This window comes from Cucumis sativus, chromosome 7, assembly GCF_000004075.3.
Source record: "Cucumis sativus cultivar 9930 chromosome 7, Cucumber_9930_V3, whole genome shotgun sequence".
NCBI classification, from domain to species: Eukaryota; Viridiplantae; Streptophyta; class Magnoliopsida; order Cucurbitales; family Cucurbitaceae; genus Cucumis; species Cucumis sativus.
The window spans coordinates 20,961,488-20,986,775 of NC_026661.2; the positions used below are offsets into that span (position 1 = coordinate 20,961,488).

The window sequence follows — 25,288 nt, forward strand, 5'->3', positions numbered from 1 at the left end:
AAATATTTATACTTCATACAAAAATTAAGTGCAATAAATCAAATAATTTGTCGATTTTTTCTAAAGAAAATTTCATAAATATAACGGAACACCAAAATATTTACGGCCTGTGTAACAAAATAAAAAAGCCATGACTATTTTTTTAAAAAATATTTCAGTTTGTCCTTCCTTTTCATCTCAATTTTTCTTTTTCTTGTCGTAGTTTTTTTCTCTTCTTCTTTTGCCCGTTTTCTTTTGTTTTTTCAAACCATATATAAAATATCTTGAAAAAAAATGGTTATATATTGGTACACGATCATCTAGATTTGGATATTCGTGTACTAAAAATAGCCAATTTTAAATGATCACGTAGTCAAATCGTCAAATCTAAACGATCTTAAAGATCGTTTACCAAATATATTACACATACTAGACATTTTTTGTATTTTCCATGGTAAACTTTTGTATTTTTTCATTTTCAAAATTGTTATATACATTATAAATATTTTTCAAAATTGTTATATACATTATAAATATTTTTTTTGAGTAGTGAGAAAACTTTTTTCTCTATTCTAAAATAATAATAAAAAAAAACTCTTATTTAAAATGCGGAATATCCAAATCATATTAGGGGGCGGAAATTGAGGGAGAGCATTGGGTGAGGTTTGTGACTTTGCGGCCATCGCTTTTACTTATTTACTTAACTTATTTTGTAAGGTAAGGATTTTATTTTTGGTCTAAAGTTGGGATTTATGCTTTAATTTCCTAATTTCCTAATTTCCTTTCCCTATTCCTATTCCTATTCCCATTTCTACTCATCTATTATCTTATATTATATTGCCTTCCTTAATTCAATGTGTTTGTTCTAATCCATCAATTAATGCCTTTAATTAGGCTGAAATTGAACTAATCTTCAATACAAAACAAAGAAAGAGCTTTTATACATATGATAGTAATCTACAATTGCGCATCATAGGTTTTGTTTAACTTATGGAGGGTGTGATTGAGGATATACGTACTTTTTAATCTTCAACCTAAAAGAGGGAGTTAGTGTCTAATCTACCATCATTCATCATTCATTCATTGATGATAATTAGATACAATTCTTGATATTTTGCTTTTGAACGTTATGCTATGTTATTCTCCAATTTATATCCTAGCCAAATAGGTAGTTAGACCACTCTCTAGCCTCGAAAAGATTTATAGTGTTATTGGAGTACCTAGTACTCTTCTTATTTAGTATTTAACATGTCATCAAATGATTTATTAATTTAATTTTGTAGACTCTACGTAGTTCTTGAATGTCAATCTACTTATAGCATACAAATGAATGTTTGGGTATGAATTTGTAAATATAACTATTACAGTAGTCTATTAAGAAGTTGTAAATCATCGAGGGAGGCCTAATGTTTGAACTCTTACAATATTGTTGTTTTCATTTAATATTATATCATGGATTGTCAATAAGAGTGTGTTATTTAAAGACTTTTCTTCTCTTTGATTATATAAGTACAACAAAAATTATAATTTGGACTGGCCAAACAGTAAATTTCTCATTGATATATGATTTATAACATTTTGCTTACGTCATAATTAACTCAATACCCTATTTTGTTAGCATAAACATAAGAAACTGTTGTTAAATCAGTGAATTATCAATCACAAACATAAACATGAGAAGGTCATCCTTACAAAAATACATTTAAATCATCTTTTTCAAATAAAAAACCCCGCAATCAGAATTCAATCAATGAGTCTCATATTTACAATTGTCCCAATTTAAAGAACCAGCTGACATATCTAATTTGAAGAGAAGTTGAAGTGGAATCTCTCAATTCTTTAATTTTGGGGATTGAGAGTAAATGAAATATGTCTCCTTCTCCTTCGAAACTTGATCGATCTGTACACAGGTTTTTCAACAACTCGAACCAGCCGTTCTTCCAATTCCGGCTGCTCCACAACACGCTGGATTGATATGACATCAAGAACTGGTTTGTATTGTTTGGATCCATTGCAAGAGTGTATTCTCCTATGTCAGGAGATCCGTCGTATCGCCAAGATTTTAAAGACGAAATGGAGTTAGTTTTGTGATTGATCCCAATTTTCATTCCGGGAAGAAGCATATGGGTTGGATGATCAAAGCTCTGCCACAGAATTTGCTTTACTGATCCATCTCGGTTTCAGCTCTCGCCATACGAAATCACCGTCGTCTTGTAACATCGCACTGGTGGTGTCGATGGGGAGGCTGATCGAAGTGGAATTGTTGGAAAATAGGAAGTTTCGATTAACGATGGCAACAACGTCTGGGAATAACTTTTGTTGGGGATTCCTACGTCATGGTATTGGTATTTGGTGGATAATAGTTAAAGCCTAGAACAAAGATGACGGTAGCTGGAATTAACTGAGACCCAGTTGTTAATTCTTGGCCTTGATGTAGTATGTCCGCCATAGAAGACTGGCCGTGGCAAAACTCAAGCAGTAGAAGAAGAGTAAAGTAAAATCATAGTACTCAAATTCAAATTAAATTTATATGATCTAAAATAACAAAAGTTTTAAAAATACTTACAAATTAAACGTAACAAAAATATCAGTCTACTGTGATAGACCCTGAATAACTACCATATACGTTTATCATAATACTAATTAAATAGAAATGGATTATAGTCCAACTACTTGCAATACAATAATGGTAAAACACTCATATAAAACTATTATGATAGACATAAAGTGAGAATATTAAGTTGATTTGAGACACAATGATCGATCAGGGCTGCACCTTGCAACCATCGTTGAGAGTGTCATAGAATTCAATGAATAAATTGCTTCTATGGGTCGTATGAGTTTCACTATCCACCTCTTCTATTTCCCGTTGGGAGGAACTTGGGCTTTGAGCAATAAAAAAAGCAGGTTGTTTGGGAGATGGAAGTTGAGCGGAATCATTGTTGATCATGAAATAAATATCCAACATCGTCGGCCTATTCCCTGGGATTTGTTGAACACATAGAAGACTAACATGAATGCACCTTAGGGCCTTTGCTTTTTGATCATCAGAATTGCATAAACCCAAGTCAATCAGCTCTTCTCCTCTCCCATTCACCCACAATTCCCATGCCTGAAAAATACAAACATTATCATTTTTAACTCACACACACATTCATAAACAAAAACAGACAACCCTTTCTAACTTACATATCCTATGAGGTTAAGTGGTCGTTCTGTGTCATAATTGTGGTAGTTCTTTTGACTTGTTATGATCTCCAACAATAGTATTCCAAAACTGTATACATCAGACTTTATTGAAAAAATACCCTCCATTGCATATTCTGGTGATATATACCCACTGCAATATAACATAAGTAAGTTGATCATGAACTGCATATCAACATATCCATATTTAACTCTACATGAATTAATTACTTAAATGATTTTTTCTAATATATATGTATATATCAATGGAAGATACAAATATATAAAAGATTCACTTACTGTGTACCAACCACTCGACTTGTGTTTGCTTCGTTGTCAGATGGCTTAAAGACTCTAGCCATACCAAAGTCCGATATTTTTGCATTCATTTCATCATCCAGTAAAATGTTGCTAACTTTTAAATCTCGATGAATTATTCGTACTCTTGAGTAGCAGTGAAGGTAGAGTAGTCCTTGAACTATTCCTTGGACAACGTGCAAACGTTTTTCCCAATCAAATATTAACTTCTTCTCCGAATCTATATATAACCCCAATCATATGGAAAAATAATAACAATGAGATTGATATGCAATAATGAGAAAAATAGACGAGAAAGAACTAAAAGAAAAAGTAAAATGACCGACCAAAGAGGAAAAAGTCGAGGCTTTTGTTGGGCATATACTCATAAACCAACAATTTCTCCTCTTTATGAAGGCAGCAACCAATGAGCCTAACCAAATTAGTGTGTTGAAGTTTAGCAATCAAAATAGTTTCATTCTTAAACTCAACCAATCCTTGTCCTGAATTCTTTGACAGTCTTTTAATGGCTACTTCTTGCCCATCTGTCAAAACTCCCTTATAAACAGGTCCGAAGCCACCTTGTCCCAGCTTACACTCTTCACCAAAATTATTCGTAGCAGAGAGTATGGTTTCGAAGTCAAAAAATTGCAATTCGGGGTTCTTTTTTCCATCTCTAATTTGTATGATCATTATTCTTAATATGTTGTAACCTTCGGATATCATCCCCATCCCCCGAAGAAAACCTTTCTTTACTTTTCCGATAGCTGTGGGTTAAGACAAAAACAATCATTATGTAATATATCCAACGGAATTAAATATAATGTGGGTTTTCTTTAATAATAAAAATATAAAGAAACAATATACCTTTGAATATTTGTGTTCTCCATTTGGTGTATATAATAAAACAGAGTAGGAGAAAAGTTGCAGGTATGGTTAGAGCCACAGTTATTTGAACCCAAACCTTCCATTTTCCTGCATGACGATTAAGCTAATTAATTAGAAGTAAACCCAAGATTCAAAATTTTCATTTTGCATTAACATTACTACAGTTTTTTAGTTTATTTTTAATTAACTCGATGGTAACCCACCTGTAACTATTCTCTATATAACTGAAATAATAAGTGTAGTGATAAAAGTGTCCTTCGGCCCCCCTTTAAAACCAGATTCCTTCTAAATTAATTTTATTGAACTTTAAAGCTTTCCGTTAACATAACAAAATTTCCAGAAAGTATGTCTATCTTTGTTCTTTCGTAATAAAATTTTTCTTCCTAATTCGAACTGGGTGTCTCTCTTTCGTTTGTCAATTTTTGCAACATAAAAATTGAACTAGGTTAGTTTTTGGGGGAAAAAAATACTAATTTATTAGCATGTGTTTACTACTAAAAAACAACACTCGAATATCAATTTAATAATTAACGTAGCTATCTACTTTGTGAATGTTTAAGTCTATATGGGAAAAAAAAAAGAAGAAAAGAAAGAGAAAGAAAGAATCAAAGTGTAGGATTAGATATGGAATAATCTGATGCAAGTAACCTTACCATTTGGAGACTCGTCATTTGTGTTTGAAAACTCGTGATCTGTGTCTAGAAACTCGCTATCTGTGTCCAGTGACCAAAGCATTTGTAAACTGTCGTTCTCTGGAATAAAGTTGGCACCTGACTTCCAAAACTCACAGCCGGAGTCACTCTCGTACGCTGGAATCCCAAAAGCGATGCAATCGCAATCATTAATGCAAATACTGCGGCACTCAAACATGGTTAAGTTTCCACTTAGTTTGTAGTAATAATCAGAACCATTAATCCTCTCCAACTCGTAACCATTAATCTGCGAAATGTACGGACCATAGCCATGAGACAACTTATTCCTGCACTCCGGTATTTTGTCCAGCTCTCTCCACACACAAGCACCACGGATCTCATTCGAAGTCAAGAGGCAGGGAGAGTCATATATTTCATTGTTGATTCTAACATTCCCATTATTTTCTAATCTGATTTGGGATAAAATAAGTTCCCCTGACTCTCCGTGATAATATGAATTTCTATACAGAGAATATCCATTGGGTTCCCGGGCGTAGTAAATGAAATACGTTTCGTTCTCATTCGAAACTCGAACGAAATTGAATCCTTTATCTTTTTCCAAGAATTCGAACGAACCCTCTTTCCAATTCCCAGTCCTCCAAAGCAGTTCTCCTCGGACACAAACCACTAACTCATATGTATTGTTCGGATTCATTCCCAGACTCAAACCTCCCGGCTTCGGAGATTTATAGTTTCGCCATGATATTAATGACCAAGTGGAGTTAGTTTTGTGATTGATCCCAATTTTCATTCCGGGAAGCAGAGTATCTGTTGGATGATCAAAACTCTGCCACACAATCTGCTTTACTGACCCATCTCTGTTCAGCTCTCGTAGTACAAAGTTGCCGTTGTCTTGTAATATGGCGCTGCTGGTGGTCGGTTGTCCGCCATTGAAAAGTGAAAAGGAACAATTCCCACTTTGGATTTTCAAGCTGCCGTTGACGTCAATTGTGAGGCTGATCGAAGCAGAATTGTTGGGAAATGGGGAGTTTCGATTGGCTATCCAGATTGGTTTCTGGTCATTTGTGTTGTCGGAAATTCCCAAATAAATGGAATTAGAACTTGGAGGAATGTAAAATGCTAGAATAAAAGTGGCGGTGGATGAAATTAATTGAGAACCAATTGATAGGTGTTGGCCTTGAGCAAGAACATCATTTGCTAGTGTGGTGTGGCCATGGGAAAACTTGGCCATGAAAAGCGCTACAAAGAAACAGCAGAATAGAATTAAGAGTTGAGGAAATAGAAACATGGTTGTTTAGGTAAAAGCATATAATGATAGATTATTTCAATTATGTCCTAACACCACTTCCGTTTTTGATCTTATGAACTCAAATAATATGAACATAAGGGGGTCTCCATTTGTGTTACTTGGAAATATTAGATCATGAAAGGAACTTTTGGCTCGCCTTGACCCACCATCATTGAAAAATTCAAAGCACTTCCAATATAAAATAGACTGAATTAGAAGTAGGGTGAATATCCTACTGAACATTCAACTCCGAAAATAATATCTAAGGTGTCTCTGTAGGTCTCTCTGCATTTTAAAAACTATTAAATTACAACAAAAGATACAAAAGATAATGGTCAATTTGGTATAGTTTTTCTTTCAATGATTAAATGCAGAGAACACCCTTAAAAACTCCCAAAGTCAGTCAATGCCTACATACTTCCTTTTGATTATATTAAAATGTCTGTTTCTCCATTAAAATACATAAACCATCTAATTGACTCATAGTCAATCCACAAGAAACGAATCAAGTCTCTCTTATTTTTTCTTCTTTCTTTCTTTATTTCTCCATTAAATACAAACCATCTAACTAGTGGGTTGGGATATTTACATTATATGTACATAAATAAATGCAAAATCAACAAAGTTATATTTCAAATTCTCACTTATGACCACATAAAAAATATATTATCTTTTCATGATATCTTCTTAATTAATGAATTTACTGAAACATTTAAAGAAATTTTCTAAATTTTTAGATAATATAGGACTTTTCCACACACACAATACTTCCATGAAAAGTAGAAACTAAACCTTTCAAACTAATTAATGAGATCACGAGTTATCAAGGAATGAAATATATCCATGTCTTCTTGTTGAATATAGTAAAATAAAGAAAAACAATCTCAAACTAATTGCAATACAATAACAGTATAATATAATACTCCTACAACTTATGATGACAGACATAAAATAATGGCAATATATTTTAAGTTGATTTGAGAACACATGAGGGCTTCATCTAGCAACCATCACTGAGACTGTCATTGCATTCGTTGAGTAAATGTCCAGTGTTGGTCCTACAGGTCGTATGAGCTCATTATTCACATCTTCGATTTCAGGTTCCGAGGAGTTTGGATTTTGAGCAACAAAAAAAGCTGGTTGTTTGGGAGATGGGAGTTGAGCATAATCGTTGCTGATCATGAAATAAATATCCAACATCGTCGGCATAAAAGACTGACATGGATACATCTTAAAGCTTTTGGTTTCTGATCAGAGTTGCACAAACCTGAATCAATGAGCTCTTCTCCTCTCCCATTCACCCATAATTCCCATGCCTGAAAATACAATAACCATATAGATATTGTTTAAAATCATTATAACTTAACTTCACAGACAAAAACAACGACCTTTCTACACTTACATATCCTATGAGATTGAGTGGTCGTTCTGTGTCATAATTATTGTAGTTTTTTCGACTTGTTACGATCTCCAATAACAGTATTCCAAAGCTGTACACGTCTGACTTTATTGAGAAAATGCCCTCCATTGCATATTCCGGTGATATATAGCCACTACAGCATAGAATATTATTGTACATTTAACTTAGTTTTCTAATATAAACATCATCCCTGTGTTACTAAGAATTTATACCATATATATATATATATATGTATATATATAAAAGATTGATCACTTACTATGTACCAACCACCCGACCTGTATTTGCTTCATGCTCTGATGGTTTGAACACTCTAGCCATACCAAAATCTGATATTTTTGCATTCATCTCATCATCAAGTAAGATATTGCTAACTTTTAAATCTCGATGAATTATTCGAACTCTTGAGTAGTGGTGAAGATAAAGTAATCCTTGAACTATCCCTTGAATAACATGTAAGCGTTTTTTCCAATCTAATATTAACTTCTTCTCCAAGTCTGCAAATACTCCCCAACCACAGAAAAAGAAAAACATATACTATAAATGGATACATAGTAGAGAATAGTTGATAATCAAAGAGATCAAGACACTGTATAATTAAACAAACGTAAAAAAAGACTAATTTACCAAAGAGGAAGAAATCAAGGCTTTTGTTGGGCATATACTCATAAACCAACAATTTCTCATCTTTATGAAGGCAGCAACCAATGAGCCTAACCAAATTAGTGTGTTGAAGTTTAGCAATCAAAATAGTTTCATTCTTAAACTCAACCAATCCTTGTCCTGAATTCTTTGACAGTCTTTTAATGGCTACTTCTTGCCCATCTGTCATAACTCCCTGCAGTACAATATAATTAATCAATAATTGTTACAACCCAAAGTATATATATATACATATATATTATTAAAAGATTAAATCCCATATAATAATATATATAAGCTAGAGTTAATTAACTTAATTTATAATATGTATTACCTTATAAACAGGTCCAAAACCACCTTTTCCAAGCTTACATTCATCTCCAAAATTATTCGTAGCAGAAACTATGGTTTCAAAGTCAAAAAACTGCAATTCAGGATTCTTTTTCCAGTCTGTTATCTGTCTGATCATTATTCCTAATATCTTACAATCTTCGGTTATGACCCACATCCTACGTAGAAAACATTTCTTGAATTTTCCTATAACTGTGGGATTTAGACACAAATACAATAATATATTGTCAAATTATTCATAGTAATTATAATATATATCCAATGAAAATTTAAAATAAAATGACTGAAATAGATTTACCTTCGACTATTTGTGTTCTCCAATTTGCGTATATTATAAAACATAGTAGAAGAAAAATTGTAGAAACGGCTAGACCGATAGTCACTTGCACCCAAACCTCCATTTTTCCTAAGCAAATTCAAAATCTTAAGTTAGCTAGATAGATATAGCAGCAGTTTCTACTGACTATAATATATATTAAGAAAGTTTGTTTCTTTTTTCTTTCTCGAAGATTATTGATTGATCTTCATTCTTATAATGATTGTAATTATTTTTTCAAATATGGTTTTGATATTTTTCATAAGAAAGGAAAACCCCCAAAACCAAAGCATGAATATATTTTTTCTTAGTACATAAGAAATAGCAAAATAATAATAATAGTTAAGCCACAAAAGTAATAGCAAACATACCATAGTGTTGTTGATATATACATAAATTAAAAGGTTCATACATTGATATTAAATATCACAAACATATTTGGTATATCTTTTATAAATACTCATAAATAAATAAAATGCCATTTCTATTTAATCTAATATGGCTAGAAATGCTAATATTTTCTACTACATTTTCGAATTCACTATCTAAGTGTTTAAAATTAGATGTAAAAAGAAAAATGTTTATAAAGATTTATAAAGTTGTTCCATATGCGTCCAAAGGAAAAATATTTTGTCACCTCTTTTGCTACTGTAAATGCTATTTAAAATTTGAATTAGATACGTGTGTTTACTATTTACTTCTAAACCAATTAAGTCGTCTACACATGAAGAAACTTGAGACATTTTAAAAAATAGCAAAATAAACTAAAATATTTACGAACTATAGTAAAAATTTTAATTTTTTATATCAATGATAGAAATTGATAAAATTCTATCAATGTCATTGATAGAAACACATCGGTGTCTATTATTGATATAATCTAAAATTTTTTGCTATATCTGGTAAATATTTTGTCAAATTTGTTTTTTTTTTTTTTTACAATTTCCCATAATACCTCACTCTTTCGTTCAAATACTTTCTTAATTATTAATCTTAGACTAAGTTTTTGAAAATTTTTTACTCGTAAATATGCATCAATGTTGATAAGAAATCTATTAATTAATTTATGAGTAAAAATGAAATTTTAGTATGGAAATTGTAATGAAATTAGGTGTTAAATCAGAAGTTTGATGTAAACTAACTTAATTACCGTTTCTATAGTTACATGGATAGGGGTGTGGACTTGGCGCCGGAGGGTCCGACGACTCTTCTCCGTTTAGAAACCAACCCTCTCTTTCACCTTCATCCATCACAATAATCTTGGCTCCTGACTTCCATATCTCACACCCGCCGTTCCCATCTTCTTGTTTGCTAACACCGAAACCGATGCAATCACAATCATAAATGCAAATTATTTCGCATTCAAATCTCGTTAAGTTTGTGTCCTTGTAAGAAGAAGAAGAAGAAACATTAATGGTATCTTCCAATGTGTGAACAAACATCGTCTTAAAGGCCACTCCATTAGGGTACAACCAATTCCTACACCGAGGCATTTTGTGCTGCTTTTTCCACACGCACCCTTCGTTATCTTTTTCCAACAATGGGCAAATAGAGTGCTCAAAATCTTCATTATTCATATTCATCCTCAAATTCCCATCTTCTTTCAATCTCAATTGGGTTTGTATCACACTTGTTGATTCTGCCCTGTAGTTGTTGTTGAAAGAGAAGTAAATCAAATACGTTTCGTTCTCATTCGAAACTCTATTGAAATTGATTCCTTTATTGTTTTCCAGGAATTCGAACGAACCGTCTTTCCAATTCCCACTCCTCCAAAACAAATCATCTCGGATGAACATCACTAACTCGAACGTATTGTTTGGATTCATTCCCAGTCTGAAAGCTCCAGGCTTCGGAGATTCCTCGTTTCTCCATGATGTTAATGACCAAGTGGAGTTAGTTCTGTAATTGATCCCAATTTTCATTCCGGGAAGCAGAGTATCTGTTGGATGATCAAAGCTTTGCCACAAAATTCCCTTTACTGATCCATCTCTGTTCAGCTCTCGCAATATGAAATTGCCGTCGTCTTGTAAAACTGCGCTGCTGCTGGTGGTTGATTGTCCGACATCAAAGAGTGAAAAGAAAAAACTCCCATTTTGTATTATCAAGCTGCCGTTGGCGTCGACGACGAGGCCCATCGAAGCAGAATTGTTGGCAAATATTGGAGAGTTTGGATTGGCAATCCAGATTGGCTTCTGGTGATTAGAGTTATAGGAAATTCCCAAATAAGTGGCATTATTCAAAGAGTCGGGATTGTAAAATCCTAAGACAAAGATGCCAGTGGGTGAGATTAACTGAGACCCAAACCTCAGTTCTTGGCCTTGAGTAAGTACATTATAGGCCATTGTAGACTGAACCTGGGAACTCTCCGCCATTACAACCGCTACAAAGCAACACCAGAATGCAACAAAGTTCATGGCTTTGTTAAGCGTATTATGATACATTTCAAAGATGTCCCATAACCACTTCCGTTTTTCGTTTTTATGGACTCGAATAATATCAACAAATTGAGTGATATCCATATCAGTAAATTGGAAATATCATGAAGAAACTTTTGGGCCGCCTTGACCCACCATCATTGGAAAATTCATAGGCTTCCAATAGGAAAAAGACTGAATTAGGATAGGACTCCAAACAAAGTCCTTCATCTCCACCAAATTTTTAGTTCATTTCTAAACACACACAAAAAAAAAACTCCTTTTTATTTAAGGTTACTTTAATAATTTATGGATTTTCATTTGCCTTGCATGCAGGGCAAACTGAATGTTAATAATGACGGTTGTGCCCTACACATTTTACACAAATGACAAAAACGAAGTTCATCTCACGAAATTTTACATGTACAAATGACAAAAACGAAGTTCATCCCACGAATAATAGATGCGTATACTGTCATAAGTTCTATAATTAATGATATGCATTTGATCCAGTATTAAGATTCATTTAATAGGCTTAACTGATTTACTTGTTAGATTCGATCCTTTATACTACTAATTATACACTTGTGTGATGTGGAATTAATACACTATTAAGATACTTCAAAATTGTTTGTTATGTAATGATATGACTTTTGATATGTTTTTTTTTTTATATAAACTTGAAAGTTATTTGGTATTTAATAGGGATAGTTGCAAACATATATAGCAATTAGAATCAACGTATTAGTATATATAGTAATATTTTTTTAAAAAATAGAAATAAAACAAAATCTGTCAATGTCTATTAAAATATAAATCTATGACTGATAGATCAAGTTACAAATATTGATCTATTATTAATAGACATTAGATTTTATTAGCGATTATAAGTTTATCGGTAATATAAGTCTATATATATATATATATACAAATTTAAAAAATGGAATAGAAAAGTATTCCTTGCAACAATTGTCTCTTCCATTTTGTCTCTTTCTAATGTTGTGCCATGAATTGGAAAAGAATAATATTAAAGTTTGATTAGATGTTTATGCGAATGAGACTTATATAAGAAAATAACAACTCCAACACTTCTTTTTCTTTTTATGATGTTAACAAGTGATAAAAAAAATTGAATATATGTCAACATGAGCTTAGCTCAACTTGTATGTATGAACTTATGGACATGAGGTCTTGGGTTTATATCCCCACCCGTGAATATATATTTGTGTGGATAACTGTTTTAATTTTAGGTATTCGTTGTGCCATATTTAAAAACAATGGTTAAAATATATACAAATTAAGAGTCTTGGAAGAAAGCCGAACGCAAAGCATCTAACGTTATGTTCCAAGACTCCAACTTTAAGAACATTATTGTGTGCTCCGCTTTCTTCCAAGATTCTTTAAGAATATGCTTTCTTCTTAGACTCCGTACATCAAGCATGCACATTCAAAATAGAATCAAAGTAATAGAGATCAAACCACATCATATTCAAATCAATATAAATACAATACCAATCAATTCAACGAATAATTTTTTTTTTAGAAATCTCGTGCGATCAATTTCATAAAGATATTTATGAATTACTCTTAACTAGCTAGCAACATGGTATCATCCCAGGTAGCATTTGTTCATGGAAAGTTAGAGTATATAATTGAGGAATATTTTAACGTGGAGTGACCGGGGTAAAATATAACACGTCTGTTTGAACATATGTTATAGAATTTTTCTATATTAAGGACAGATCTTTTGTTCAACTCTCTCAATCAGTCCGTCCCTTTCTTGAATTAATTTTCTAGTAACGGCTCGTGGCTCAATCAAGACCACCATTGTTGATTGAAGTCATTGTGTTTTTTTCGTTTTTTGCTTTTACTTTTCCCAAATACCAACTTCTAAGTATTCTTGCAAAATAAAAAACTCAACTGATAAAAATCAAAAGACAAACAAAAGCGAATTAGTTTTGGTAAAATGGCGATTGGGAATGGAATTACAACTCTTACTGCTATTATTGCTTTATAATCCTGTTTCTTTTGTCCAGTTTTCCCTCAGTTGGTGTCACTATTATGGAAGATCATAACAAGTCGGAAAAACTACCACAATTATGACACATAACGATGGCTCGATCTTATTGATTTGGGTTTGTGCAATAACAGTGATGTAAGTGCGAAGAAGGCTCTAAGGTGCATTCATGTTAGTCTTTTGTGTGTGCAACAAAATTCCGGTGGATAGGCCAACAATGTTGGAGGTTTATTTCATGATTAATAATAATGATTCAACTCAACTTCCCATCTTTCAAACAGCCTGCTTTTTTTTGTAGCTCAAAACCCTAATTCATCTGAAATAGAAGTATAAAAAAAGGTGGTGGAGGAGTGTACTACTGGGCTCATAAACCAACTTCACAACCAAAACAACAAATTTGTTCGTTGAGTACAATGTCCGTTTCAGTGACGGTTGCTAGCAGGTGAGGCCACTGTGCTCATTGTTTAGGAAAAGGCATGACTAGTGACACATTTGCACTACATTATTATATTTTCATTTAGCACAATAATGATGGCCAAGAGATTCAAATCATAGACTTTTTAATCGTTAACATATATTGTTGTTTATTATTATTATTATCGTCATGGGTATGCTAAACAAAAATATTATTACTACACATTTTCTACTAGTTTTCCTAAAATAGTGTGTTTATCATAACATAAATAGACAAAAATGATAGTCTAGTTCATCATTGACAAGATTGTGATGTTTTATTTTTTTTAAAAAAAAAAATAGTTCTATTTGAAATTACCCTTTTATTTAATTTTAAAATTTACTCATTTGTCCAACTACTTGCAATACAATAATGGTAAAACACTACTACAGAACTATTATGACAGACATAAAGTGAGAATATTAAGTTGATTTGAGACACAATGATCGATCAGGGCTTCACCTAGCAACCATCGTTGAGAGTGTCATAGAATTCAATGAATAAATTTCCGGCGTCGTTGGTTCTATGGGTCGTATGAGTTCACTATCCACCTCTTCCATTTCCCGTTCGAAGGAACTTGGGTTTTGAGCAATAAAAAAAGCAGGTTGTTTGGGAGATGGAAGTTGAGCGGAATCATTGTTGATCATGAAATAAATATCCAACATCGTCGGCCTATTCCCTGGGATTTGTTGAACACATAGAAGACTAACATGAATGCACCTTAGGGCCTTTGCTTTTTGATCATCAGAATTGCATAAACCCAAGTCAATCAGCTCTTCTCCTCTCCCATTCACCCACAATTCCCATGCCTGAAAAATACAAACATTATCATTTTTAATTCACACACACATTCATAAACAAAAACAGACAACCCTTTCTAGCTTACATATCCTATGAGGTTAAGTGGTCGTTCTGTGTCATAATTGTGGTAGTTCTTTTGACTTGTTATGATCTCCAACAATAGTATTCCAAAACTGTATACATCAGACTTTATTGAAAAAATACCCTCCATTGCATATTCTGGTGATATATACCCACTGCAACATAAAGTATGTTTATTAAGTGCAAATTAAGCATCTATATTTAGCTCTACGTGAATTGATTACTTAAAGGATTCTTTTCTAATGCAGATATATATCAATGAAAATATAGCTAGATATATATAACATCCACTTACTATGTACCAACCACCCGACTTGTGTTTGCTTCGTTGTCCGATGGCTTAAAGACTCTAGCCATACCAAAATCCGATATTTTTGCATTCATTTCATCATCGAGTAAAATGTTGCTAACTTTTAAATCTCGATGAATTATTCGTACTCTTGAGTAGTAGTGAAGGTAGAGTAGTCCTTGAACTATTCCTTGGACAACGTGCAAACGTTTTTCCCAATCAAATATTAACTTCTTCTCCGAATCTATATATAACTCCAATCATATGAAAAAATAATAACAATGAGATTGATATGCAATATACTGAAAAATAGACGAGAAAGAACTAAAAGAAAAGTAAAATGACGGACCAAAGAGGAAAAAGTCAAGGCTTTTGTTGGGCATATACTCATAAACCAACAATTTCTCATCTTTATGAAGGCAGCAACCAATGAGCCTAACCAAATTAGTGTGCTGAAGTTTAGCAATCAAAATAGTTTCATTCTTAAACTCAACCAATCCTTGTCCTGAATTCTTTGACAGTCTTTTAATGGCTACTTCTTGCCCATCTGTCAAAACTCCCTTATAAACAGGTCCGAAGCCACCTTGTCCCAGCTTACACTCTTCTCCAAAATTATTCGTAGCAGAGAGTATAGTTTCGAAGTCAAAAAATTGTTTTCGGGGTTCTTTTTTCCATCTCTAATTTGTATGATCATTATTCTTAATATGTTGTAACATTCGGATATCATCCCCATCCCCCGAAGAAAACCTTTCTTTACTTTTCCGATAGCTGTGGGTTAAGACAAAAACAATCATTATGTAATATATCCAACAGAATTAAATATAATGTGGGTTTTCTTTAATAATAAAAATATAAAGAAACAATATACCTTTGAATATTTGTGTTCTCCATTTGGTGTATATAATAAAACAGAGTAGGAGAAAAGTTGCAGGTAGGGTTAGAGCCACAGTTATTTGCACCCAAACCTTCCATTTTCCTGCATGACGATTAAGCTAATTAATTAGAAGTAAACCCAAGATTCAAAATTTTCATTTTGCATTAATATTACTATAGTTTTTTAGTTTACTTTTAATTGTGGTAACCCACCTGTAGTTTCTATGCTCTTTATTTATTTATATATAACTTAAATAGTACTGAAAATATCAGCCAAAGGTAAAACTGTGAGCTACTCCCCTTTAAACCCAATTCTTTCCACATTATTATTATTTTTATTGAACTATAAAGATTTCCTTTAACAAAATTACTGAATCCGAGTAATGTTTTTGTCAATACTAGAGCATTAGGATTTGAATCTCCGGCTTTAGGAAGGAGTAAAATGTTGAAGTAGAAGCAACACTCTAAAAGATATTTGAAGCATCTACCTAAAAAGTTTTTGTTGTTCTCTCTAGGTTTATCTAGAATTCTGTTGAAGTATAATTGATTTTATTTAGGTTAAAGAAACTCTTGCATTTCTTTAGATAAAGAATAAACTACAGATATCTAAATTAAAGTAGTTGGAATTCTAAAGAGACTTTTATCCCACACACCTGTAAATAGGGGTTGTATCCTCATTTGTGAACCAAACAAAACAAACAAGAAAAGCAAAGAGAGGAAGAAAGAAAGCAAGAAAGTTAAGACTATAATAATCTTTAGGAAGTGTCTATCTTTGTTCTTTCATAATAAAAGTTTTGTTTCTCCTTTGTTTGTGTCAATTTCTTCGACATAAAAATTGAACTAGGTTTGTTTTGGAAAAAAAAAAAAAACTAATTTATTAGCATGCGTTTACTACTAAACAACACTTGACTATCAATTTAATAATTCACGTAGCTATCTACTCTGTGAATGTTTAAATTCATAAAAAGAGAAAGAAGGAATCAAGTCTCTAGGATTTGATATGAAATAATTTGATGCAATGAACTTTACCATTTCGAGACTTGTAATTTGTGTTCATTAACGACCAAATCGTTTGTGAACTGTCGTAGTCTGGAATAAACTTGGGAACTGACTTCCAAAACTCACAGCCGGAGTCACTCCCGTACGCTGGAATCGCAAAAGCGATGCAGTCACAATCATTCATGCAAATACTATGGCATTCAAGCGTGGTTAAGTTCCCACTTTGTTCGTAGTAATAATTAGAACCATTAATCCTCTCACCCTTGTAACCATTAATAACCGAAAAGCCCGGACCATAGCCATAAGACAACTCATTCCTGCACTCCGGTAGTTGTTCCTGCTTTCTCCTCACACAACTACTATCCATTTCATTTCGAGAGTTGAGGCAAACGAGTGGAAAATATTGTTGATTGTTGAATATCAAAACCCCATCATTTTCTAATGTCCATTGGGGTAGTATAAATTCCCTTGACCCTTCGTAATCATATGAATTTTCATAGACAGAATATCGATGGAGTCCCGGGATGTAGTAAATGAAATACGTTTCGTTCTCATTCGAAACTCGATTGAAATTGATTCCTTTGCTTATATAGCTTGCCAAGAATTCGAACGAACCGTCTTTCCAATTCCCACTCCTCCAAAGCAGATCATCTTGAATAAACATCACTAACTCGTACGTATTGTTTGGATTCATTCCCAGTCTGAAAGCTCCTGGCTTCGGAGATTCATCGCTTCTCCATGATGTTAATGACCAAGTGGAGTTTGTTTTGTGATTGATCCCGATTTTCATTCTGGGAAGAAGTGTATCTGTTGGATGATCAAAGCTCTGCCACACAATCTGCTTTACTGACCCATCTCTGTTCATCTCTCGTAGTACAAAGTTGCCGTCGTCTTGTAAAATGGCGCTGCTGGTGGTTGGTTGTCCGCCATTGAAAAGTGAAAAGAAATAATTCCCACTTTGGATTTTCAAGCTGCCGTTGACGTCGATTGTGAGGCTGATGGAAGCAGAATTGTTGGGAAATGGGGAGTTTCGATTGGCTATCCAGATTGGTTTCTGGTCATTTGTGTTGTAGGAAATTCCCAAGTAAGTGGAATTAGAACTTGGAGGATTGTAAAATCCTAGCACAAAAGTGGCGGTGGATGAAATTAATTGAGAACCAATTGATAGGTGTTGGCCTTGAGTAAGAACGTTATTGGTTAGAGTGGTCTGGGCATGGGAAAACTCCGCCATGACAAGCGCTACTAAGAAACAACAGAATAGAATTAAGAGTTGAGGAAATAGAAACATGGCTGTTTAGGTAAAGCATATAATGATAGATTTCAATTATGTCCTAACACTACTTCAGTTTTTGTTCTTATGAACTCAAATAATATGAACATAAGATGTCTTCATTTGTGTGACTTTGAAATATCAGATCATTAAAGGAACTCTTGGCTCGCCATGACCCATCACCATTGCAAAGATTCAAAACACTTCCAATAAAAAATGTATTCCTAAAATTGATAACTATTATAATAATTATAAATATACATACGACTAAAGAAACAGAAAAGAAAAGTCTTCCTTGCAACAGTAGTTCTCTTCCCTCTTCCATTTTGGCTCTTATAAATGTTTTAGTAGCCATGAATCAAAAAAGAATAATATTAAAGTTTGATTCCATATTTCTGACAATGAAACCTATATAACAAAATAACAATTCCGAGCCTTCTTTTTCTTTCTATGATGTTATCAACTGATAAAAAATTGAATATATATTTTTTGTGGAAAACTGTTTTAATCTTACGTCCCAGCTCAAGCCTAAATCCTTTACAAAATGCACCATGTTGGTGCATTGAATATCAGAAAGTTTTGATGATGAACACCATTGCTCTGTAAGAGTTTCATAAACATATTTAGGAATTACTCTTGACTGGAAGTGTGACATGTAGCAATGATATTATCCTAAGCTAGCATTTGTTCATGAAAAGTTTGAAGTAATTTAAGGAATATTTTAACGTGGAATTACCGAGTAAAAAGTAATACGTTTGTTTGAACATGTATTATAGAATTTTTAATTAATCGTCCTCATCTAAATGATGGAAGCACATAAATATCGTTGTTCAACTTGTTCAACCAGTCCAACCCTTTCTTGAATTTTCTAATAACGGTTCGAGGCTCAATCAAGACTGTCATTGTTGATTTGAAGTGAAGTCATTGTGTTTTTATTTTCTGCTTTTGCTGCTGATCCTCGGATACCAACTTCAAAGTATTTTTACAAGACAAGAAACTCAATTGATGAAAACCAAAAGATTTATTTTTCTATTTAGAAAAGTGACATATTTTTTTAAGAAAAATTATCAAATATTTTAATAAATTTTCTCCCATTTTGAAATGGTTAAAATAACTTCTATCATATTTTAAATTACTGAAGGATTATAAATCACGTTGATAGCACGTGCACCGTGGTGTATAAGTAGGCGCCGTGATGAGGGATTTGCGAGCCGTGAATTGCCGCGCACGAGCGATCACCGATTCCTCTTTCTGCTCTTCGACTTGCGCCATTTTCTCAGCCATTTCTTCCAAGCTAGGCTCCTTATTTTATGGGAAATTATAGCTTTCTATTTCTATTTCCATTTCACCATCCATGTCTACGCTATGATATGTAATTCCCTTCCTTTTTCTTTTTACCGATTTAAGTCATGATATGGAGAATCGAATTTTTTCTATATTTTTTTAGGAGGGAAAGCCAAGCCTTTGAAGCAACCCAAGGTTAAGAAGAAAGGTTACGACGAGGTATGCTTTGATTTTTTTTTTTTTTTATGGGTCTTCTTTATTTTTTAATGCAACTTTTGGGATCGAAGAATTTCAATCTGCCTTACTTTTGTTGCTTAGTTCTGTGTTTTTGGTTAGAAATCAGGATACCTTATTGTTTGTTCTTAAACGCTAGGTGGAATTTTCCATGTAACGAGCGAATCGACGAGTCAAATGCCTCTCTTTTTTTGTTTTGGCTTAGTTTGACTTGTAGAATGCCTCCCCACCTTGTATTGTGCCAAAAGAGAACTTTTTCATGTTCGTTTCTTTCCTCCGTCAAATATGTATTCTTTGTTTCATATCCTCCGTTTGGATCGTCCCATTTCTATTTATGTTCATCTCGGAACCAGAGCACTAAAACTCACTCAGTCCGACCAGCTCTTGGGTCCACTTTGAAGCAGTCGCCGATGTCTTACTATGCTTCTCTCCTACAATCTTGTGTAGTTCGAAAGGCGATAGAGCCTGGAAAGCAGCTTCACGCTCGTATATGTCAAGTGGGTATTAGTTTCAACCCTCTTTTGGCTACTAAATTAGTCAATCTTTACTGCATTTGCAACTCTTTGACAAATGCTCATCTCTTGTTTGATAGAATTTCCAAACGAAATCTGTTCCTTTGGAATGTTATGATTCGAGGTTATGCTTGGAATGGACCATATGAGCTTGCAATTTCACTTTACTACCAAATGCGAGATTATGGGCTTGTGCCTGATAAATTCACCTTCCCCTTTGTGCTTAAAGCTTGCTCGGCTCTTTCTGCAATGGAAGAGGGAAAGAAGATACATAAAGATGTTATACGCTCTGGGTTGGAAAGTGATGTGTTTGTTGGTGCGGCCTTGATTGATATGTATGCTAAATGCGGTTGTGTAGAGAGTGCTCGACAGGTGTTTGATAAAATTGATGAGAGAGATGTTGTGTGTTGGAACTCCATGCTTGCAACTTATTCTCAAAATGGGCAACCTGATGAGTCACTTGCTTTATGTAGGGTGATGGCTTTTAATGGATTGAAGCCCACTGAGGGGACATTTGTCATCTCCATCGCAGCTTCGGCTGACAATGGCCTTTTACCTCAAGGGAAGGAGCTTCATGGTTATAGTTGGCGACATGGATTTGAGTCAAATGACAAGGTGAAAACTGCATTGATGGATATGTATGCCAAGAGTGGCTCAGTAAATGTGGCTAGGAGTTTGTTTGAGTTATTGGAGGAGAAGAGGGTAGTTTCGTGGAACGCCATGATAACTGGGTATGCAATGCATGGTCACGCTAATGAAGCTTTGGACTTGTTTAAGGAGATGAAAGGAAAAGTTTTACCTGATCATATAACTTTTGTTGGAGTTCTCGCTGCCTGCAGCCATGGAGGGTTGCTTAATGAAGGGAAGATGCATTTCAGATCAATGATAAGTGATTTTAATATATGGCCTACTGTTCAACACTACACTTGTATGATTGATCTACTTGGTCATTGTGGTCGCTTGGAAGAAGCTTACAAACTCATTATGGAAATGAGAGTAGAGCCAGATGCTGGTGTCTGGGGTGCGTTGCTTCATTCGTGCAAAATCCATGGCAATGTGGAGATGGGTGAGCTAGCATTAGAGAAGTTGGTTGAGCTTGAACCTGATGATGGTGGGAACTATGTGATTCTATCGAATATGTATGCTCAAGCTGGTAAATGGGATGGAGTTGCAAGACTAAGGGATCTCATGATGAATAAGGGGTTGAAGAAAAGTATTGCTTGTAGTTGGATAGAAGTGGGAAACAAAGTTCATGCCTTCTTGTCGGAAGATACTTCTCACCCCAAGTCTGAAGCAATCTATGCCGAGTTAAAACGGACAGGGAAGTTGATGAAAGAAGCTGGCTATGCACCGCAAGTTGGGTCAGTTTTCCACGATGTTGAAGATGATGAAAAGGTTGATATGGTGTCCTGTCATAGTGAAAGATTAGCCATTGCTTTTGGACTCATCAGCACATCTGCGGGAACTAAGCTCTTAATTATTAAGAATCTTCGAATTTGTGAGGATTGTCATGTTGCAATAAAATTCATATCAAAGATCACTGAGAGGGAAATTACTATTAGGGATGTTAATCGTTATCATCACTTCAAAGATGGAGTTTGCTCTTGTGGTGATTTCTGGTGAATGGTTGGAATTTTTTTTTAATACTCCAACTTGGGAGATGAACGTGAGAAGTAGACGTAATCTTATTATACTGTGGATGAGAATTGAAGAATTCTGGGTAAAACATTTAAAGGTAAAATCATGATGGAAGCAAGGATTTGCTTGCTACCAATAACCTCGAATCCTTGGAAGCATGAAACTGTGAAGTAAAAGCAATAACCTTCGCCAATAAAAAGACCTTACTCCTGAACAAAGGAAGGATTGAGGCTGGGCAAGCTGCCTTTTTCATCTTCCATTTCCAAATTTAAAAGGAAAAAAAAAAAAAAAAATCAAGGCACCAGTGCATTAAAATGCTCGTAGGTCGTTCGAGTCTTGACTAATAGTCTTGAAAGGACTTCTTCAGCTTACACTTACTCTTCTACATCCAAACTGGCAAATTAAGTCTAATTGTAAAGGATTTTATGCTTCAAAAGTTTCAAATGTTGAGTCCCACTTTGAGGTTCTTATCAAAATTTCTTTAGGAGAAAAGACGTTTATTTTTAAGTAATGCACACCTAATTTGTGGATTTGACGTAGCTTTTGACATTTTGCCCATTCCATTCACGGTGGGGATGGGAAGTTCAAATAAAATTATTAATGGATGCCCTCACGTGAAAGCCTACTCTATTCGTTAGTCATTTTAGTTAATGGTTGCTTTGATGCAACTATCTGCACCTTAATTCGTCGTGGAGAATTCTCTTTTGTAGTCAGCTAAGTTGCTTGGCAAGATAGTGGTTGAAAGGCCCGTATTATGCTCAGAACTACGGTTTGAAATTTACCGGATTTTCTCGACAGGTGAATCTGGCCAATATTCAAAAGAGGGAAGAGGAAAAGGTGAGAACTTAAACTTTAAAGCTTAACTTGTCTCATAGCTTTTCTTCTGGTCCATCAGTTGGGTCGGATCGAAGATTGCTATGAACCATAGTATTGAGTTTGATGTTATGCAGGCGTTCAGGGAGCTTAGAGCAAAGGCCCAACTGAAGAGAACCTTTGGAAAAGTGGGTAGAAATGAGAGTTCCCTACACAATATACGTAGATTACTTGTGCTGAAATGAAACTGCAATCATCTGAAGTCTTTCTGATCAATTGATTGCGTGACATGTTATTCTGCTGCATCAATCTGAATAACGTAAACTCGACCGTGTTCCTACTTTCATGTTGTGTTCTTTGTTAAGATCTGGATGATCATGTGCTCTTCTCCTTGTTTCTTAAGCAAAAAGAAAAAACCAAATAGACAGAAGAAATCAATAACCTGAACTTCAATGATCATATGGAACAATCTTCTTGGAAAGTAATGCAACACGTTATGGGTATCTAAGTAGGGCCAATGGAAATTATTACATTTTATATGGTTGTTCTATGATAACACACCACTGATTACTGTATCACTGTATTATGGTTTGATGAACTTGATGAAAATGAAGAATTCATCACAAAGGAATCAATCATCCCGACTTCAGGTAGTTTGACTTACCAACTTTATAAATTGATATCAAACAACTCAACTCTTGGATGATAGACACTATTAATGAAGAATTACACATTTATCTTTATCTAATCTTCTCTATTTCAAACATATACTTTTCAATTCTAACATACTAATAATACTTAAAAAAGCTTAGTGAAAATTGATCATGGGAAGTTGATGCTTTTCCTTATTCCTTTTTTGTGATAGAATTAGGGGAGAGATATATGTGTTGTCATTTGCAAAACTTTCCAACATTGGCCATGTTTTCGTCTCCTGCCTTTTTTGTTTTTACTATTTAAGTACAACAATCATCAAAACGGAGATCTAATTTCATTTTAAAACCAAATGATGTAAAAGTTATATTTTGGTTGGAACAGAGTTTGAGATGTGAAAAAATTCTCAAAAATATTTTAAAATAAGATCGAATATCTCTTTATATTTATAAACATTTTTAGTACTTCTTTTAATTGGAAATAATTTTTCTATATATTAGCAAATGAAAATGACAAATGAAAGTTCTTTTTTTCTTTGGGAAGAGTTTTTAAAAAAAAAAAGAAAAAGGAATCGATATCGTGCAGAAAGTGGCAATAGATGAATAAATTGGTAATGAAAATATATGGATGTGTTTTGCATAAAAGTTGGGACCTTTGAATCTGCCTTTATTTATGCAAAATATTAATGTGATATGTGAACTCATTCCATTAATTTCTGCTAAACTCATCTCATTGATTTCTGCTATCATTAATTTGAGATTCTTGCTTTTTCTAAATGTGAAGAAAAATAATTTACTTCTTCTATTGGTAACATCCTACCCAATTTATTCATTTACCATAATATAATTTAAAATGAATTTTTACATATAAATATCGTGAAAATGTTTACCTTATATAGAACAATTTTGAAAAAATAAAAAACTCAAAAAGCTAAATAACAAAAATATCACGCAATTAGCACAACCACACACACATGCGGAAAAAATAATTTTGTATCAAATATAAACAATCTTGTATCAAATTAAACAATCTCAGTACACGATCTTGTACCAAATCTAGTGCCGTATCATATATTACTAAACCCTAAACCCTAAATCGTAAATGCATGTAAATTAATCTAGAAAAACATCCTACTCAATTTATTCCTTTAGCATAATAAATTTTAAATTGAGTTTTGACATTCTCACGTTTATTCTTGCTTTTTAAAATATAAAAACAACCATATATTAGTAACAACAATAGTAATAGTAGTAGTAGGATATAAAGTTGACTATCTAAAAATTCATCTCTTGGGAGGATATTTAAAACTTTTCGAATATCACTTATAGAGACACCTTTTAGTATTCGAGCATCTCGAGATTGAGTATCATACATTACTACAAAAACAAACGTGTGGTAACTCAGATGATCACTGTACGAATCTTTGATTTTTCAAAACTAAATAGTTCCTTTACAAAATGTTGAAACATAGTTCAACATCCAACGAGACAAATCGAAGAAAAATTAAAAGTTTATTCCATAAAAAGAAAAAGGTTTTATTCTTGTCTATAATTTTATCTATTTATTTATTTGTTTGTGTTAAGTAATCAAACCCTAATCAAAGGTCATCTCAATTACACTAAACTTACTTTCACTAATTACTTGGTTTTAAAACAAACTTTTCATACATTTCCTTTTAGAAAATAAAAGGTTACAATGTTTTTTCTCTCTTTTGTGAAAGAAAAGTTTATAAATTGAGTTATAAATTTTAAAAAAAAAAAAAACTTATTAAACTCGATAAAAAATAAAACCAATCCCTAAACTTTTGTAGAAATAACAATTTAATTCTTACCTTTTACGATAACGATTTAATTCTCAACACTTTTCAATTTACACTGATTTAGGCCATAAATTTTAACAAACAATAATTTAGTCTCCATGTTTAAAATTTATAACAAT

The 25,288-nt window shown here is 33.4% G+C and overlaps 3 protein-coding genes and 1 pseudogene across 5 annotated transcripts; 1 reads left to right on the forward strand and 3 right to left on the reverse strand.

The window, feature by feature from the left end:
* Positions 1 to 1,741: 1,741 nt before the first annotated feature.
* On the reverse strand, positions 1,742 to 6,482 carry LOC101219965 (G-type lectin S-receptor-like serine/threonine-protein kinase At1g67520). The gene is made up of 6 exons (XM_011661496.2): positions 5,004 to 6,482; positions 4,330 to 4,437; positions 3,810 to 4,229; positions 3,466 to 3,703; positions 3,169 to 3,319; positions 1,742 to 3,091 (listed from the first exon to the last, which is right to left on the reverse strand). The coding sequence occupies exons 1-6, from the start codon at positions 6,289 to 6,291 to the stop codon at positions 2,744 to 2,746; spliced, it is 2,553 nt and encodes an 850-aa protein (XP_011659798.2). The 5' UTR covers positions 6,292 to 6,482; the 3' UTR covers positions 1,742 to 2,743.
* A 577-nt stretch (positions 6,483 to 7,059) lies between these two features.
* Positions 7,060 to 11,486, reverse strand: LOC101219722 (annotated as a pseudogene).
* Positions 11,487 to 14,185: 2,699 nt separating this feature from the next.
* LOC105436284 (G-type lectin S-receptor-like serine/threonine-protein kinase CES101) lies at positions 14,186 to 18,228 on the reverse strand. Its single transcript, XM_031889252.1, has 4 exons — positions 16,979 to 18,228; positions 15,083 to 15,338; positions 14,792 to 14,942; positions 14,186 to 14,714 (listed from the first exon to the last, which is right to left on the reverse strand). The coding sequence occupies exons 1-4, from the start codon at positions 18,177 to 18,179 to the stop codon at positions 14,364 to 14,366; spliced, it is 1,959 nt and encodes a 652-aa protein (XP_031745112.1). The 5' UTR covers positions 18,180 to 18,228; the 3' UTR covers positions 14,186 to 14,363.
* A 1,199-nt stretch (positions 18,229 to 19,427) lies between these two features.
* Positions 19,428 to 23,442, forward strand: LOC101220566 (pentatricopeptide repeat-containing protein At4g21065). 3 transcript variants are annotated; one of them, XM_031888842.1, is made up of 3 exons: positions 19,428 to 19,590; positions 19,666 to 19,721; positions 19,876 to 23,442. In XM_031888842.1, the coding sequence occupies exon 3, from the start codon at positions 19,955 to 19,957 to the stop codon at positions 21,869 to 21,871; it is 1,917 nt and encodes a 638-aa protein (XP_031744702.1). In that variant the 5' UTR covers positions 19,428 to 19,590; positions 19,666 to 19,721; positions 19,876 to 19,954; the 3' UTR covers positions 21,872 to 23,442. The 3 variants fall into 3 exon arrangements, 2 of the variants coding, with proteins under 2 accessions (XP_031744702.1, XP_031744701.1); XM_031888841.1 differs by having other exon boundaries at positions 19,428 to 19,721; XR_004218220.1 differs by lacking the exons at positions 19,428 to 19,590; positions 19,666 to 19,721 and having other exon boundaries at positions 19,729 to 22,723; positions 22,837 to 23,442.
* Positions 23,443 to 25,288: the final 1,846 nt, after the last annotated feature.